This window comes from Carcharodon carcharias, chromosome 20, assembly GCF_017639515.1.
Source record: "Carcharodon carcharias isolate sCarCar2 chromosome 20, sCarCar2.pri, whole genome shotgun sequence".
Taxonomy (NCBI): Eukaryota; Metazoa; Chordata; class Chondrichthyes; order Lamniformes; family Lamnidae; genus Carcharodon; species Carcharodon carcharias.
Window position 1 is genome coordinate 103,566,735 of NC_054486.1, and position 19,702 is coordinate 103,586,436.

Here is a 19,702-nt window from a genome sequence, read left to right on the forward strand (position 1 = left end):
AGAAGTGGAGAGGTTTAGGGGAGGGAATTCTCTGGAGGGCTGGAGGTTACAGAGATAGGGAGGGGACGAGGCCCTGGAGGGATTTGAAGACAAGTACAATAATTTCAAAGTTGTGGCATTGCAGGACTAGGGGCTGGCACAGGTCAGGGATGGATGAACGAGCAGCAGAGTTTTGGACGAGGTGGAGTTTATGGAGGGCACAAGGTGGGAGTCTGCCAGGTGAATTGTCTCCGAAAGATGACAAAAAGCTGACTGCTTGCGTGAAGTTCAGGTGAGGGGTGGGACTGGCGACCTGACAGACATGGAGCTAAATGGCCGCAGGGAAATAGGAACAGGATGAGGCTATTCAGCCCCTCTAGACTGTCCCGCCAAGAAACAGGAATTGAAGAGGGGAAAGCTGGGGAGTATTTTTAATTGAAGGACAAGCTGAAGGTGTTTCAGAATTCCCAATGATTAAAAAACTGCTGCACTGCCATAAATAAAGGAAAACAAGCTATAAGATGCAAAACACACACTCACCATTTAATAGCTGTGATTTAAACAGGTAATAAGCTGCAGCCTGTTTTCACATTAGTTGAATAGAACGCTTGTCATTCAAAGGATTTAGAATGAAGGGCTGGGAATAAAATTGAAGGATAAGATCTAGAATAGGCCTCTGGAGTGTAGTAAACCACATTTATTAGTCACCTGAGGCTGAATCGCTGTTCGGAGGAGTAGCAGCAACCAGTAGAGGTACCAGTGTAAACGCTTTGTGGTCCACAACAGCAGTAGATGAATGGGTTGGGATTTTTTTAAGTCAGCGGTGGGGTTAGAGGCAGGTAGGCCTGCAATCTCACACCACCATCCATCCTGTGCCGGGTCGGTGCCACGACCCCCGCCCGTTGGTAACCAGGTGAGGGCAATTACAGGCCGCTTTCCCACACCGGGCAGCACGTGCAGCTACCATGGCCAGTGGGGCTGTCAGTGCTTGGGGAGGGGAGTGGGGAGGGGGGTGTGGTGTGGTGGGGGGGTGGGGGGAGGGGGGTGTCCATTGGCATCTGGAGTCCCCCATTGGCATCTGGAGTCCACCTGCCAACCTTAATTGGATGGTGAGCCCTCTCGTTGGTCATTATTTGGCTGGCGCTTAAAAATTGAGGCGGGTGGGGGAGTGTGTCATGTTGGGAACACGTTGGGTAGAATTCTCTGGGACCACCAGCGGGAACCTTGGCGGGCAGGGGACTTAATTTGGCGTTAGGCCAAAAATCGGTTTCCTGGAGGTGGGATGGACTTGAGCAATTATGCTCTCGGGATTTTAAAGGCGGGTTAAAGGTGGATTGAGCTTCCCGACGAATGATATCAGGAAGTACGTTTGCATGCACTATCTTACCTTGCTTGCTCATTAAGAGGCCAGCTCGCCGGGATTAAGTTTCCCAGCAGTGAAAAATTAGGACGTTCACATTCGTAGCTGCACATAATCGTGGCATGGGAGGGCGAGGGGGGGCTTCTTCCATGACTAACGGTGAGTGGCCGCTGCCACTGCCCTCTTTGGGGAGGGTCTGTAAAAGTCAGCCAAGGCTAAAGAACGGGTGGTGACAGTGCAAGTTGCATGGAGGATGACCAAGGAAGGGGAGGGAGGGTGAGGCAGGGGCCGGGCAAAGGTAGAAGGGATAGTGCGGACGGCTGGGTGCCCTTTAAATATCGGGCCCAGACCTTCGACCCCCCCCAAGTGGTAATGGCAGGGACGGCGACTTCTTACCTGCCCCTACCACGAGATTCAGCTAATGAGCTGAGCAGCGGTAAAATTGCGCATGGATGGTCAGCTGGCCCACCCCCCCCCACCCCGCCACTCTCCCCCCCCCCGCCCCAACAGCCCCCTCCCCGCCCCAGCTCCAGCAGAAATCACTTCCATTCCGGCGCCAGCCACCAAACGTAGACTCCAGAACGGAAAGATTCCGGCCACTGTGAGGGGTCGCGACCCGGAACTAGTTGGGTTCCCGACCTTGGGATGGAAAGCCCACCCATGGAGGGGGAGGGAGAGTGGGGGGGGGAGGCGGGTCCAGGAGCATGGTGGTAATATTAAGGACTGGTAATCAAATCTGGGCTAATGGTGAGTTTATCATTACCGTGAGTTCAAATCCCGGCCTGGCAGCCGGGGAATTTAAATTCAATCAACTAGGTAGACCATCTGGTGTCAGCGTTGTTGACTGTGGGCAGGATCATTCAGTCAGGCCCGACACCCCGACGGGTAAAATGATGTACGAGGACCTCAGGCCTGCGTCCCAACGCCATCGCGCAGTCCCTGCGATATGTCGTTTGGCGGGGGGCCCTTTGGGGTCGGCTGCGCTCCCACTGAAATGTAAACGGCCCATTAAGGCCGTTAACAAAGCAACTACTGTAACTGTTAACACTGCCCCGTCCAACGCTGGGGTCAACGGGGCAGGCGAAGAGCCCAAGCGGCCTTCCCGATTTTTTTTAAGGAAACCTCATCCATGAGCGGGATGAGGTTTCCTAAAGCTTTTATTAAATAAATAAATAAGTACATTTTCGTCAATATGAAAACACGTCCCATGTCGTGTGACACAAGGGGACATGTTTAAATGAATTTTTAACCCTTTCGTTTGATAATTTTACTATTGATTCAATCCCCCTGAGGCGGCAGCTCCGGGCCTCAGGGAGGTTGAAGTGCTCTGTCGTGCGCTTGCGCGTTGGAGCGCTGGCCCCGCCTCTCCCTCCCCACCCACCCCCCCCCAAGTCTGTATAGGTAAAATGGCGGCGGAGAGCCGATTGCGGGCGGCCATGGGGTCTGCTCCCGCTCCCGCCAAGCCCACCCGCCAACTGCAAAAATTCTGCCCCATGAAAACAGATGGAACTTGGTAAAAACACTAACTTCCTTTTTTGGGAAGGAAATTCTGGCCCTTACTTGGTCTGGCCTATATGTGGCTCCAGACCCACAGCAATGTGGCTGGTTCTTAACTGCCCTCTGAAATGGCCAAGCAAGACACTCGGCTGTATTCAGGGAGGCAGCTCACCAACACCTTTTCAAGGGTGATTAGGGATGGGCAATAGATGCTGGTCTCGTCCATCACGCCCAAATTTCATGAATGAGAAAGAGAATTGGGTCACATTGAACCCAAAAAAATACCAGGTACGACTCAGTGAGCAACATTTATGCCTCTAAGGTAGAAGGCCCGGGGTTCAAAGCCCACCCTTAGCCTGATACCCCCACTGCAGTGGTTCAAATTCTCCCTGATGTTCCTGCCTTATTCAGAAGCATGAAGTGATTCATTCTGGTCGGAAGAGCGCAGAGAGACAATGTAAAAATATATAAATCTAAAGGAGCAGGGGGACCTGGGTATGTATGTGCATAAATCATTGAAGGTGACAGGACAGGTTGAGAGAGCAGTTAATAAAGCATACAGCATCCCCGGCTTTATTAGTAAGGGCATAGAGCACGAGAGCAAGGAAGTCATGTTTAATTTGTACAGGCCCTGATTTGACCTCAGCTAGAATACTGTGAACAGTTCTGGGTGCCAGGCTTTAGGATGGATGGGAAGGCATTAGAGAGAATGCAGAAAAGATTCACGAGAATAGTTCAGGGATGAGGGTCTTCAGTTGCATACATAGATTGAAGAAGTTGGGACTCTTTTTCTTGGAGAAGAGAAGGGGTCAAGGAGATTTGATAGAGGTGTTCAAAATCCTGAGGGGTCTGGACAGAGTAGTTAGGGTGGAAGGATTGAGAACAAGAGGGCACAGATTTAAGGTAAAAGAAGTAACGGAGCAAGTGGTTAGGATCTGGAGTGTCTGAGAGTGCAGTGGAGGCAGTTCAATCGAGGCATTCAAGAGGGAATTGGATTATTATCTGAAAAGGAAGAATGTATATGGAGAAGGCAGGGGAATAGCACTAGGTGAATTTCTCCTTCAGAGAGCCAGCGCAGACACAATGGGCCAAATGGCCTCCTTCTGTGCTGTAACTATTCTGGGATTCCTTCACTGAAGACACTTGGTACTCTGGTGTCTTGCTGGAGTGTCTGTTATTTAAATGAAAGCCTACACAGTGATTGCTTAAAGTCAATATTCAATAATGTTTACACCTAATGTTTATAACTGCACAATTTCCAGTCAGAGTTAGCAGACGGCTAACAATCGGGATAGAGGATCCTGGCTGAATTTCCCCTGAGCAACATAGAGTCTGATTTTAACTTTGTGAAATTGGGCGGGTTTTGAATGGGTTAAAATCGTGCCCATATTGGTAAAATTCATGACTCCACAGATTTCATTATTGCAATTCTAGCCAGTGGAGTTTTAACTCCTCCTCAATTCTGAACAGTGTATCCCATTATCTTTTATTTAATTTACATATGGCATGAACCTAGACATCCAAAGGAATTCTCTTGGCCATTGCAGAGTCTGGATCCCTAATTCAGGTTCCGATCCTAACCTCTGCCTCAATCTTCAGCGGACATCACTTCCATGAGACCCACCTCCTGCTCTCTTAATTCTTCCTTGACACAGTTTTTTTTTGCCCATCCTAAGTTGCCTTGGAAAGCTGGTGATCTGTCTTCTCCTTAAACCACTGCAACCCCCTCTATCTTTGTAACTCCCTCTAGCCCTACGTCCCTCCCCCTACCCTCTGCTCTTCGAGCTCTGCTCTGCTGCTCTCCCATCTACAGCTTTCTACCATTAGTGGTAAAAATCACCTTTCCCCACACTCTGGGTTCCCCCCAACCCAGACCCATGATAATAAATACTTTAATCTTGCTGTGTTCTCCTCATCTTCAGAAAGCCACCATACAATCTACGTCTTTGATGTTGCCGTTGGCTATCTGCTTCAGTCATTCTTCTGTTCCCACTCAGACGTGACCCTCGTAGTTCCCTGGGACTTTCAGCTCTATTAAGCCAGCTAAATAAAGGCAAGGTTTTGGTGGACCACATCTAGACTGTGCAGTTCTTTGTGCCACACCTTAGAAAGGATGTAAGAACTTAAGATCATAAGAAATAGGGGCAGGAGTAGGCCAGACAGCCCCTCGAGCCTGCTCCACCATTCAATAAGCTCATGGGCGGATCTTGGGCTTCAATCCCATTTTCCCGTGCACTCCCCATATCCCTTGATTCCCTGAGAGACCAAAGATCTGTCTATCCCAGCCTTAAGTATATTCAACAATCAAGTATCCACAACCCTCTGGGGTAGAGAATTACAAAGATTCACAACCCTTTGAGTGAAGAAATATTTCCTCATAATAGCTGACCTCTTATCCTGAGACCATGACCCCTAGTTCTAGACTCTCCAACCAAGGGAAACAGCCTCTGAGCAGCTATCCTCTCAAGCTTTCTAAGATTTTTATATGTTTCAAGGAGATCATCTCATCCAGGGAATATAGGCCTAGTCTACCCAATTTCTCCTCATAGGTCAGCCCACTCATTGCCAGAAATCAGTCTCGTGAACCTTTGTTGCATCCCCTCTATTGCAAGTATATTGTCCCTTGTGTAAGGAGCCTAAACCAATATCCCAGGTGCGCTCTCATCAAAGCCCTTTATAAATGTCCTTGCTCTTACATTGCAACCCACTTGCAATAAAGTCTAACATTAGCCTTGGAAGGAGGTGCTGTACAGATGCATCAGCATGTTACCTGAGTTCCCTGGGTTAGATTATGAGGAGAGATTATGTAAACTAGGCTCGTATGGAAAATAGAAGATTAAGCAGAGATTTGATTGAGGTTTTTAGGATTTTGAGAGGGATTGATCAGGCAGACAGAGGGAAACATTTTCCACCGGTTAGGAAGTCTGGGACAGGAGGGCATAACCTTGAAATCAGAGCCAAGCCCTTCCAAAGTTGAGTAACACTGGCCAGGATTTTACCAGATGTGTCTCCCCCTGCCAGCGGATGGGGCGAGCCATTTAAATCTCCATTCAGTTCAGCGGGACCGGAATATCCCACCGGGCGGGAGGGGTCGTAAATTCCTGGCCACTTTTTCACACAGAGGACGCTCGCGGAACATCTGGAACTCGCTCCCACAAAAAGCAGTAGATGCCAGCTCATCAGTAATTCAAATCTGAGTTTGTTGGAGCTTTGCTAGCCCCTGGTATAAAAGGATATGTTGCCAAGGCAAATGGATGGAGTAAAAATACAGATTGTCCACGTTTTGACTGAATCTTAACATCGAGGAGCTGAATGGTCTCCTCCTGTTCCAGTGTTGCTGTATTGTTTGGAGGCCGAAGAGTAAAATTCGAGATTGAGTGACTGCGGGGCATGCCAAAGAGTACAACGATGGAGCCTTAATGGTCAACTCTCACCACGCTCAACGCACTTTGGGAGATTGCAGCCTGCCAATTGCCAAAGGCGGACAAAGAAAATTATTGAGAGAAAATGATGCTTAATAATACGTCCACTCTCTCCCTGGAGGAGCTGGCCATCGAAAAACAGCTTCGAGAAAGGTCAGCCTCACCATCGAGTCTTTGCAATTACTGCTCACAGTATATAATTGGTGACAACATGCAGGCATTGCAGCTGTCGAGCCTAAAGCAGAAGGAGTGTCTGCAATTATCTGTTAGTCTGGCGGTGATAACCTTCTAAAATCTTGCTTTACCGTTTAACTATTGGGATTCGACAGGAATGATTTTGTTCCTGGACTGTCGGGCTTTGCTTATCACCTGGGTTGCCATTAGTCAAGAATGGGAGTTTAGACATTGAGGACAGCACTTTACTCTGAATTATCACCAATTTGGATTAAAATATAGCAGCAAGCTGTGCAATGGCTCAAGACTGACAAAATTGCCCTCTCCAATAAAACACCCCTGTCTTCTTTATGCCCCACTGTGTCGGGTCAGTCTCATCTTAGTCAAATGAAAGCTTTTTTTTCTTTTTGGTAAGATCAAGACCCAAAGGTCAGGACACTATTGAAACTTGTAAAGAGTAAGAGAGAAGATTAAATGAATCCAAAAGCAATGAGAGGTTGGTGCTTAAAGGTCTCAAAGGCTTTAGACTGGAAGGGAAAAGCTAAGGGAATTTAATGAGCTCCATTATCTTGGGAACCTGGGAACATACTTGTCGTTGGCAGGGGGCAGACCACATGAGTCTCAATTGCAGCACGCTCCTGGACAGATTTTATTACGCTTGAAGATCGCTTGAGACACAAAGGAAGTGCTGCCACGAAAGAGGAAACTATGGTGTGTGGAAGCAGCTATTTTTTTTGCAGTAGACGAGATAAGTTCCATTCGAGATCAAAGACACCGAGGCAAAGAATAACAGTTGCTGAAGGAACTAAGAATGGAGACATCAAAGGTGGATGAGCCATTAGCGTGAGGAACCCACGAGAGGATTGGATGTCAGTGAATGACACAGACATAATCTTTGTAGAAAAGGAACAATGAAGGCTCAGTATTTGCTGGGATAAGTTACTTGTATGGACAAGCAATGCATATGCTAAAAGGTTATACACAAAAGTCATTCTTCAGTTTTGACAACAAGGGTTTCAAAATGCCCTGACCTCCCTAGACAAGGAGGGAATTATCTAACATTGAGTGAAGGCTTCTGTATTTTGAGAAGTATGATAGGTACAACCTAAGCCTCTTTGGCTGTTAACCCATGTTATTAGATATTTGGTCAGGTCTACGGACAGGACCTAAACTCTGTTCGTAAATACACTGGTTGGAACTTCCCGGCCCTACCCTGTAGCAGGTTCCCCGCCACCGGCAGCACCAGAGAGCCATTGAGATCTCCATTCACGTAGATCCCACCGGCGCGAGGGGCTGGAAAGTTCTGGCCTCTGTGTCCAATCCTTGCACAAACATATTAAAAAAACAAGATTTCATATTGCTGAAATAGAAGACAATTTGCCGAAGATTTTCATTTTGCACCCATCAAGACAGATGCAAGAGTACCAAATTTCAAAGGGGACAACAATTTATACTGCATGAAAAAAGGTTGGCAACTGGAATTTGATTGGTCAAGGCATTGCCATGGAGAATGCACCAGGGGAACAGTTATCCCCCAAGTTTTTGTTTAACGTCAAAAAAGGCAAGTTGACTCTTTTTTCACGCAGTACAAATTGTTGTTCCCTTTGAAGACTTGGCATTCTTGCATCTGTCCTGATGAGTACACGGCGAAAAGCTTCGACAGTACGGGCTGAATTTTTCTGTTGGTGAGCTGGGGGCGGGGCCCGCTCGCTGACATGAAAATGATGTGGGATGTCACCGGGCGGAACCCCCGACGTCATCCCGCCCCATTTAAATATTCAGGAAGGCGGGCAGACAGCGAAATCAGCTGTCCGCCCGCTGACCTGTCAATGGCCAATTGAGGCCATTGCAGGGTAGTTAAAACCATTAAAGGCCCTGCCCGTCCAACCTTAAGGCTGGCGGGCAGGCTAGGAACCCGGGTGGGCAATAGAAAAAACATGATACCTCATCCACCGGCGGGATGAGGTTTCATGTCGGTTTTAAAAGAGTTTAATAAAGTTTTTGTGCACTTTATTAACATGTCCCATCTCCTGTGACATTGTCACATGAGGGGGACATGTTAATGATTTTTTTATTTTTCTATTTTTAAACTTTGACGACCTTTCAGCAATCTCCCTGAGGCTGCACTTAGCCTCAGGGAGATGTGCGCATGTGCGAAATAGCACACTCTCCCATTTGGGGAATCCCCCCCTTCCCCCCTCCCCCCCCCCACCTCTCCTCCTCCCCCCCACCCCCACCCCAACGTATAGCGCTTCCCATCGGGCATCACGCTGCCCGAGCCTTAATTGGCCCGCCCACTTAAAATGGCGGCGGGGCCCATTTCGGTGGCGGCAATCGACTGCCCGCCCACCGTCGGGTTGGTCAGGCCCACCAGCCTGTCAAGGGCAAAATTCAACCCTATGTCTCTTTTATCAGCAATACTTGAGTTCTGTAATTCCAAGGTTTCATATATCCCGACCTTCATCAGAAGCTCAGAGACAATTTATCTGAAAGAGCCACGAGGCTCTTTGTACAAAGAAAGGCATTGAGTCAACAAAGTGAATAATCCCATTCCCATCTCATCGAGATGTTTTATCTGGATTGTCACCTGGATTTTTAGAGAGATTTTGTTCGGATTTTTGTTTCCTCCTCTTCTCCAAAAGACGTCGGGGCTGAATTTCCATCATCACCATAACACAGAGAGGAGACCAACTGGTTGGCTTCTGATGGAAGGCTGGGGCCTGGGGTCACCAGGTCATGACCTCCTTTGTGGAAATCGCTTCCAGCGTCGCTAAGACTTGACGCCCTCACAAAGTCAACCTTGTAGGTTGGAAGCCATTACAGGGTAGATTGCGTGTGGCCTGTGAAAGAAACAGTTCTCAAGAGCCTAGTCTCAGAGGTCCACTTTCCCTTATATTATTGAAGCACATTTTTCTTCCCTGAAGGGTTTGGGTTATTGGCAATACCTGGTGAGGAAGGAGGTCGTGGCAGCAACACTTGTCAGTGCCTAGGTTGCCGTTTAAATTCAAGTTCGGCTAAAAAAGCACATACAATACTCATTATAGGGTTGCCTCGTTTGATGAACCAAGGGCCAATTCACTGAGATTGCAAGCAAAACGGAATTCACCCTTTCACTGGCAGTATTTGTCAAAATGGCGGCTCTTGAAACTTATGCCATGGTCCTGGCCTCGTGGTTCAATAATATTGGCGGGACTTGACCTTTCTTTAACCTGGACTCTTCTGATCCCAGGTACAAATATTTGAAACGAGAGAAATTTAAAACCATATAAAATGCTCTTTCACACTCCTCCCAACTCCCAGCCCCTCTCTCACGCTCGCCTCGCCAGAATCATGAACCGCTACAGCTGGGGGCGTCGCTCTCAAATCACTGCCTCCTCCTGTCACCATGACAACTGGGAACACAGCATCACGCCACAAAACCAAAACACTTTTTTAAAAAAAACTTTTAAAAATCAGTAAAATCTACCTTAAAAAATACAGTAAATCATGGTGTAATTTTTTTTTCCCGGAAAAATAATGCCTTTTGAAGCTTTTCTGGAGATATTTATCAAAAAGGTGGACGTGGCACCATGACATGTTTGTTTGCTCTTGGATCAAAGGTATTCATTGGATAAGCATGGTCTCTAGCAGGACCCCAATATCTGTCTTCTGTGTGCCTGATTTTTAAAAAAAAAAGTGTCATTTTTTTTAAGGAGAAATGAAATGGAATGACTATGCATGTTTAGTCCATTAAAATGATTAAAAGATAAAATAAATCATTCTTTATATGCCCTGGGAAAAGCTTTGCCTGATCATGATAATGCATTTTAAAATGACAGTATCTCTTTCTCAAGGTCTTATGAAGAAAGGAAAGTGTTTTTTTCGCTCTGCAATTGCCTCTTCCATGAGAGAGTTTCATTCCAATTTAATTTGTCTTTTAAAAGTTATTTAAATGATATAATACACCAAATTCCACTGTTATTTTCCGAAAGAATAATAAAAGTGAGCCTTGCGTCTCAGTCAAAGACGTAAGGCCTGTGGAGCCAAGAGGTAGGGAGAGTGGAACGTCTCTGGTTTGATGCCCTTCCTATGCTGAATTAAGTGACCTCCTCAGTTGAGTGACACTGGGAGTTTGGCTAATGGAGGTGGAGGGGGGTGTGGGGGTGGGTGGGGGGTGGTGGTGGTGGGGGGGGGGGGGGGTGCGGGGAACTTGTCTGGTTATCTGCTCCTGGATGCCATCCAGTAGCTCCCTCAGGAAAGTGTTGGATGAAAAATGTGAATAGCTCACCGTGATAGCGTCCTGCACTCACTGCCTAGCCTCCTGCCTGAAGAACAGGAGATAGTCAAGGAAGTGCGGGCATGTTTGTGGTGGGTGGGGGAGGGGGCAGCTGAAGAAAATTCTGAAGGGGGAAGATGGAGGAAAGGAAGTCACCCTGGACGTCATGCTCAGAATTCTCTGCCTTTGCTTGTTATACGTCTGACCCATGAGAGGTGAGGAAAGAAAACAAATATTGTTTTGTCAGCTAACCTCTGGCATAGGGCTGGTGGCAGGGCAGGGAGGGGATGCGGGGAGGCATCCTTCAGGTTTTGCCAATTGGCCCCTTACCTCAAGTTGCCCTGCCCTCATGCTCCCACCATTGGTCATAGCCCCAGGCTCACTGCCTTCCCCTGGCCAATCAGGGAGGTAGCAGACTCTTGTTAACCAATTGAATTCATCTTGGCTGCTAATTATCTCCAATATTTTTATAACTAATGGTGTTCAAAGAAGATTAAAAAAGACAGAGTCTTTTGTTTAATGGCCCAATGATTTTGCTCCTAAGTTTGCTTACAGCAGTGTTCTGGAAAAGAAGATGAAAGACTTGCATTTATATATTAATGGAGATTAATCTTCAATTCCTGGAGACTCCAGGGTAATCCTGGAGGTTTGGCAAGCTGAATCTAACATTTAAGATAAAATGGAAGTGGGGAAAAAAATCACATGAACACACATATACCACACACATACCCACACCCCCAACCCTCCACACACACACTCACACACATGCACACCACACACACATACACACCACACACACATACACACACACTCACACACATGCACACCACACACACATACAAACCACACACACATACACACACACCACACACACATACACACCACACACACATACACATCACACATACATACACATCACACACACATACACACCACACACACATACACACACACATGCACGCGCACACACACACACACAACACACATTCACACACCCCCAACCCTCCACACACACACTCACAAACACACACACACCCACACACACATATGCATGACATGCACACATGACACCACACACCCATTTGCACATACAAACACATACCATACACACACGCTAATGCCCATTCACACACACACAGACACATGTTAATTGGCCAGTGTGAAATCTCGGTCGGAGCCCAATCGCGGGCAGCGGCCCCGTTTCGCGGCCCACCCACGCTCATCCCCGCCGAGACCACTCACTCTCACCCCCCCCCGCCGAGCCCACCCACACTCACCCCCGCCGAGCCCACCCACACTCACCCCCGCTGAGCCCACCCACGCTCAACCCCCGCCGAGCCCACCCAACGACCGGAAAATCCTAACCATATATTCACACACACAAACACACACACACAAACACACACACACACTTACATACACACACACTTACACACACAAACACACACACTTACACACATACAATTACACACACACACACGCAAACACACACACACGCAAACACACACATACATGCACACACAATTACACACACACACTTACACACACACATGCACACACACACTTACACACATGCACACACACATACACTTACAAACACACTTACTCACACACACATGCAGACACACACACTTACACACACACATGCACACACACGCACATACACATACATGCACACACACACTTACAAACACACACTTACACACACATGCACACACACGCACATACACATACATGCACACACACACACACAAACACACACTTACACACACACAAACGCACACATACGCACTTACGCACACACATGTACACACACATACATGAGCACAGCGCACACACACACACATGCACACACACACACGCACACACTTACACACACTTACACAAGCACACGCACACACACCCACTCAGATTTAGAGACGGAAGTACAAAACTGTAAATGCTGGAGATCTGAAACCAAAGCGGAAACTGTGAGGAATGTGCAAGTTCAGTTAGCATCTGAAATGGAAGATGGGGGAAGTTTGAGGTCGGATTTTCATCAGTTAACTTCAAACTATTTATTCTCTTTCAGGGCTGACTGCCTTGATCTACATCATTTTCTGCCTATTTCTTTAGCTTTTGGGATAAAGATTAACATTTTTACAAGGGTTCAGACCTTGATAATCCACCTCAGCCAGTCCATTGCTCTCATTCCTTTAGACATTTTACTCAGAGAATGCAAAGGTCATGGGCCAATTTTGTGACTATCGTTAATTCTAATTTACTGAGCAAGCTGTGGGAAAGAAAGGACTTGCATTTCTATAGCACCTTTCATGGCCTCAGGATCTTCACTGGACCATAATAAAGCAACATTAGACACTGAGCCACAGAAGGAGACATTAGGACAGGTAGTCAAAAGCTTGGTCAAAGAGGTAGGTTTTAAGGAGCATCTTAAAGGAGGAGAGGGAGGTGGAGAGGCGGAGAAGTTTAGGGAGGAAATCCTGGAGTTTGGGGCCAAAATGACTGAAGGTGTGGCCGCCAGTAGTTACTGCAGAAAATCAGTGATAAACGAGACCAGAAGACAAGTGGGGGAGTGCAGAAATCTCTGGAGAGTATTGCTGAAAGTGACTCTTGAGAAAGTTGTCCACCGGGGTTGCAACACCCTCCCTCCCATCGCCTGGAGAAACACTTGGGCTAGGGAATCTGAATTTCCAGAACAGTTAATCAACAATTCCAAGTCCAAGGGAAGGGTGTCTTCTCCATATGAAAAATGTTAAAGGGTTACCTCTGGTCACAGGGACTTGGGAAAATAACAGTGGTGATTGAGTGTTGCTGCAGACTTGACGTTCTGCTAATGCCGAGGGTGTGCAGAGTCAGTTAAAAAAAAAGTGTGGTAACTCGATGCAATGATATTACACATTATAAATCTCAATCACAACAAAAAAAAACACTGCAAATAAAATGTAAGATGTTCACAACTAACCCTTGACCTTCCAGATTTTTTTAAGCTGTCTCTTTAAACTTTAAAGGAAACATTGATAATGAACGCCTGGCGATTGCTAAAACGAAAATCCCCAAAAAATTCAGAGGAATAGTATTTGATGAGTGGCTACAAGAGAAAGGTAAACTCCATTAAAAACTTTAACGTTAACGCTTTCTGTTCTGTTCATTCTTTTTTAAAAAAAAATCTAAAGCTTGCTTTAAAAGTCTTCTTTGAAAAAACAGTAACTTAAAAATAATCGTGTATATTGAACACAAGTCTTGACTTAATGTAATTTATAACTTGTATAGTGTAACTTCATTTTATATTGATAAATCACTTTATAATTCATCATTATTAAACTGTAGTTAAAGGGACTGTCAAGCCTTTGGCTTCGTAATAAATTATGCATGAATTCTTAAAAAGGTGAATTGTAACTTGCATAATACATGATAATTCACTGGGTAAATGTGTAGAAAATAAGCTTGCTTTTAAAGTGGACACTTTACATCCAATTGAAGAATTTAATGTTTTATAAGAAACCACAAATTAATCTAAATGAAGTGTTACTTAATATCACCTTTTACTCAAGATCCTAATCATTAAAGTCCCTTTAACGCTCATTGTAAGGTAAAAGTTAATATGACTCGGACTTAATATTCAAATGGATGCATGCATGGTTATTATATTCATATTGTTATTGATGCTCACGAAATTTTAAACCTGTGTCTTGAAATTATGCTGTAGAACAAAATAAATTTTGCATTTATAAACTGCTTATGTGCATGTCGCATAGTGACGGTTATTATGGAGATAAAGGCAGTGGCCGTTCTGCATATAGTAAGACCCCACAAGCAGCTTAGTTTGTTTATTGGTGGTGTTGGCCGAGAGTAAGATGCTATGAAGAGATCGCCTGCCCCTGCTCTTGTTCCTACGTTGGACTGTTCAGTGCCTGCCCAAGGTAGAGGTTTGAGGAAAAGGTAGACAAGGCTAGGCTTTCCAATTTTTGTTGGGCCTGCAGCTGGGATCCATGATCTCATGTCTGAAAGCCTCCTGTCATTGGCCCATGTACACCAACCGCCACCCCACCCCCCACCTCCGCCTTTCCGTGGCCAATTAGAGAGCCAGTAGACTCTTCATTAACCAATTGGATTAATCTTGATTGTTATTCACACTGGTTTTTCTCTTCCCCTTATCTTTAATATCTATCCAGTCAATAAATGAACATGAAAAAAAAATGTTTTTTATTGTCCCATTTTACTTTTCTTCAGCTTTACTCACAGCAGTGTCCTGGAGCTTAATGTTCAATTCTTGGGACAGTTCTGGAGGTTTGGCAACCCATAGATAGAGTCTCAGTTTAACCTCTTAACTGTAAGACAGCATCTCCTGCAGTGTAGATGTTCTGGAAGTGTGCTCAGATCCCAGGAGTGGGGCTCGAAACCACATACTCTGATCCAGAGCAGTAAGTGCTGGTCACAGAGCCAAGCCCCTCTATTAGAACAGTGGCTGGAGGGATATTATATCCAGTAAAATCTTTGTTATCCGGCATGCTCGGGAAATAGGTGGTGCTGGTTAAACAAAAATGCTGGCTAATGGGGAGTTACATTACCCCAGGCACGAGACGAAGTGCAGCATATCTTTCTTCAGGCACAATAACCAAAACGGAGCCAATAATTGAATAAGTCCAATGTAAAACTTAAGAACAACTTCTGTGGATTTATAATCTATTATTATTAGTTTATTTTGAAGAATGCATTATCTGAACACTGAAAATGATTGGATTTTAGAGGACAAATCGAGTTGTTAGAAATTCCGGTTAATGGAGAATTCCAGTTGGTAGAGTGCCGGATGACACCAAGTTTACTGGAATATGTGAAGTGTTTATCTGCTAACAGTCTCACGTTATAATTTCAAGCCCTTGGAGTTTTATGTCAGCATGCAATTTTCACCAAAATCTGAACCATTCTCGCATTAAATATTTGTCACTTTGCAAAAAGGAATTTTGCTTTTGGTGTTTCTTGTTTGCTTTAAATTTTTGACCTAATTTTTGGTTTGGCCCATTTGTCAAAGTAATTTAATCATGAATAATTGTTAAAAGAATTCTTTTTAAAAGAATTACCTTAAATTGGATTGAATTAGCTTTCCACAGGTAAAACATATTTAAATGCAAATGTGATGCATGACAAAGCGTTGAGAGTAAAGGTGTAATTCTTGACAATGGGTAGGATGTAAATAAGAGCATTTTAATGAGCTTTTAGATAGCTCTCCAGAGATTGGAGCATTATTGCAGATAACTGTTTTATAATTAGAGTGCATGACACACCCTTAGATCTAACAACGTCTGTGTTTAAAGATAATTAAATACCTATGTTTTCAAAAGACAGCATTTTTTTTTTAACCGAATCAGCATTTCCATGTCAACATGCCATTGAGAGCTTCCTTGAGAATGTACATTAGTCTCACATTGGTACCTGTATGGTGCAATGTGTGTCTGCCTTGAGTTATACTGCCTGGCTATGTGTCGCACTCTGCCAAGGGATGAAGGAACCCTCAGGCAACGAGCAAATATGCCTGAGCAGAGCCCTACTGGCCAAAGGGTTAAGCTTTACTACCAAGCCAGCATCTTCAAAAAGGGTGATGACAGCTCCCAATGAAGAGTCAGACTCGCATGGTGTACTGCTGCTTCTGCATCACCATACCCCTTTAAGGTATAACTGCATGATCAGTGTTCTACATCAATGTGCACAATAAGTGCTGAAGGTCAAAATGATAACTTGAGGATAATAATGTACCAACAAATCATGCAGTCAGATGATATCCTTTTCCTAGCTACGTTTGCAAAACGAGCAAATTAATGAGAGCATTAAAATGGCTTTCAGAGAGATTTTATATATATATTTTATATTTGTATAAATATTATGTACATATAATTGGCCCTCTATTGGCAATTGTAGGCTCATAACTTTAGCTGGAAGTATCTGTTTGTGTATGTGACCAAGTTAGACTCTTCCTAATTTATTCATGACTATAATATAAAGTTCTCACATCACCCCCCAATCAGAGAGAATCTCAAATCCAGTTAAAGGAAAGACAAAAGTGCATTTAAATGATTAATGCTCTGTGCAATGCAGATAAGCTTGGCAATGAGGCTTTTATTGCTTCCATTGCATTTGTCCTTTCAGAAACCAACTTTCTTGTTTTTTTGAATGTCATGCTTCAAACAAATTATATGATAGGACATTATGTGTAGCCTGAAAGAGGGAATGCATGCCTCTATCTTGTGATAAGTCTAGCGTGCGTAATGTGCGTTTGCTTGAGCAGACGTGTCATTGAGATTACAACCAAGTCAGTGAATATGGTAATACCTCTCTTCTTTTCCAGGCCGCATGCTGACAATCTTCAATACCCAGGCCATGATTACAATTGGGGGAAAGAATAGGAGCCGCCCATTCCAGGGCCAAATGTCTGGCCTTTACTACAATGGCTTGAAGGTCCTTAACATGGCTGCGGAAAGCCACCCCAATGTCAAGGTCAACGGAACCGTGCGGCTGGTGGGAGAGGTGGCCCCGGTGATTGTCAACCAGCCAATGGCGACTACCTTACCGGCCGAGATGTCCACCACTATCATGGCGACGACCACAACGATGGCAACCACCACAGCCCGGAAGGTCCGAGGAACAATGAAGGTCAACCCGGTAATTCCTCTTCACCGTTGGGAATGCTGTTTTGTTTTTGTTTTTTTGTTGGGCGGTGGGGGGGGAGAGGTGGGGGTGGACAGGTGTTCGCTTTCAAGGTTTTGTTTTGGCAGCATGACATTCCTGTAGGCACAGGAGGAGGCCATTCAATCCCCAGAGCCTGTTCTTCCATTCCATGAGAACATAGCTGATCTGCACCTCAACTCCATTCAGCTTCCTTTCCTCCATATCCCTTGACACCTTTACCCAACAAAAGAAAAGACTGATTTCAGCCTTGAAAGCTCCAGAAGACCCCCAGCATCCATAGCTTTTTAGAGAAGAGTATTCCAGATATAATACCCACCGTGTTAAAAAGTTGCTCTTGATTTCACTGCTAACTGATTTGGATCTAACACAATCCTCTGCCTATGCTCCCGCAATTGTTCTGAACCCACCCAACAGCAGAAATAGTTTCTCAATGAGGAGAGATTGGGCAAAATGGACTGAATTTAGAAGAATGAAGAATTTGGAAGAATTGCAACATATAAAATTCCTAGAGGGTTTGACAGGGTAGCTGCTGAGAGGTTGTTTTCCCCCTGGCTGTGGAGTCTAGAACTAAGGGTCATAGTCCAGAATTCGGAGGCAGCCATTTAGGACAGAGATGAGGAGAAAGTTCTTCACTCATAGGGCTGTGAAGCTTTGGAATTCTCTACCTCACAAAGCCGAGGATGCTCCGGCGTTGAGTTTATTCAAGGCTGAGATCGATGGATAAAAGCAAAATACTGCAAACGCTGGGGATCTGAAACAAAAAACAGAAAGTGCTGGGAAAACTCAGCAAATCTGGCAGTATCTGTGGAGAGAGGAATGGAGTTAACATTTCAAGTCCGATATGACTCTTCTTCGGTTCTGACTCGAAATGTTAACTCCATTTCTCTCCCAACAGATGCTGCCGGACCTTTCGCGTTTTCCAGCACTTTCTGTTTGATTATTATCTGAGGTTGATAGAGTTTTGGACACTAGGGGAATCAATGGACATGGGGCTAGAGAGGGAAAACATAGTTGAGGTAGATGATCGGCCATATCGGATTGAATAGTGGAGCAGGCTCAAAGTGCTGAATGGTCTACTCCTGCTCCTATTTCCTATGTTCTAAATTTCCTATTTTGCCAATTGCATGGAGATCATGCATTATCATGGCTGAGGGATTTGGTAATGATTGAGTTTAGAAGAATTGCTTGCTCAGCCAATGTGAAACCCTTTCAACATAATCAACTTGTAACCCTCTTGGATTGCTGGAAGGATGTGAATGGATTTGAACGCTATTAAATTAATAATCTTTCTGCACTCCTCTCATAGATTACCCATTGTCTTCCTTAGAGCAGAGAAGTTTCAGGGGAGATTTAATACAAGCATTCAAGATTAGATAGATTAGAGCGGGAAAAAATACGTTGACTGGTAGGAGCAGTGGTGACCAGAAGTGACAGATTTAAGATAATTGATTAAAAAAAACAGGGGCAAATGAGTAGAATTTTTTTTCAATCAGCAGGTTGTTATGGTCTACAATGCACTGACAGAAAAGACAGTGCAAGCAGATTCAGTGGTAACTTTCAAAAGGGAATTGGGTAAATATCTTAAGGGGAAACACTTGCAGGGCTATGGGGAAAGAGCAGAGGGAGTGGGATTAATTGAATAGCTCTTTCAAAGAGCTGTCACAGGCTCATTGGGCCAAATGGCCTCCCTGGGGTGCTGTGCGATGCTGTGATTCCAAGGACACTGAGAGGGGGAGAGAGAGAGAGAGAGAGAGAAAAGAGAAAGAAGGTGGAATATAAAGGGAAAGGGAGAAAGGACACAAACACAGGGAGTGGCAAATGAGAGATCAAAATGAAACATTGGGCAAGTGTGTGTAAACTGGTTCCCTGGATATCGGAGCACTGGCTCCCTGGATATCAGGGCACTGGCTCCATAGATATTGGGGCACTGGCTCCATGGATATCAGGGCACTGGCTCCATGAATATCGGGGCACTGGCTCCATGAATATCAGGGCACTGGCTCCAAGGATATCAGGGCACTGGCTCCCTGGATATCGGGGCACTGGCTCCATGGATGTCGGGGCTCTGGCTCCATGGATATCGGGGCACTGGCTCCCTGGATATCGGGGCACTGGCTCCATGGATATCGGGCACTGGCTCCCTGGATAGCAGGGCACTGGTTCCCTGGATATCAGGGCACTGGCTCCAAGGATGTGGGGGCACTGGCTCCATGGCTATTGGGGCACTTGCTCCATGGATATCGGGGCACTGGCTCCCTGGATATCGGGGCACTGGCTCCATGGATATCAGGGCACTGGCTTCTTGGATATCGGGGCAATGGCTCCATGGATATC

General features: G+C 45.4%; 1 protein-coding gene across 1 annotated transcript in view; it reads left to right on the plus strand.

Annotated features, from left to right (window-relative positions):
* The window catches only part of nrxn3a (neurexin 3a), a 1,735,226-nt gene that overhangs the window by 1,575,997 nt on the left and 139,527 nt on the right, over window positions 1-19,702 (plus strand). The window contains exon 19 of the mRNA XM_041214454.1: window positions 17,028-17,341. Coding sequence (XP_041070388.1) covers window positions 17,028-17,341 — 314 coding nt within the window. The remainder of the gene's footprint in view (window positions 1-17,027; window positions 17,342-19,702) is intronic.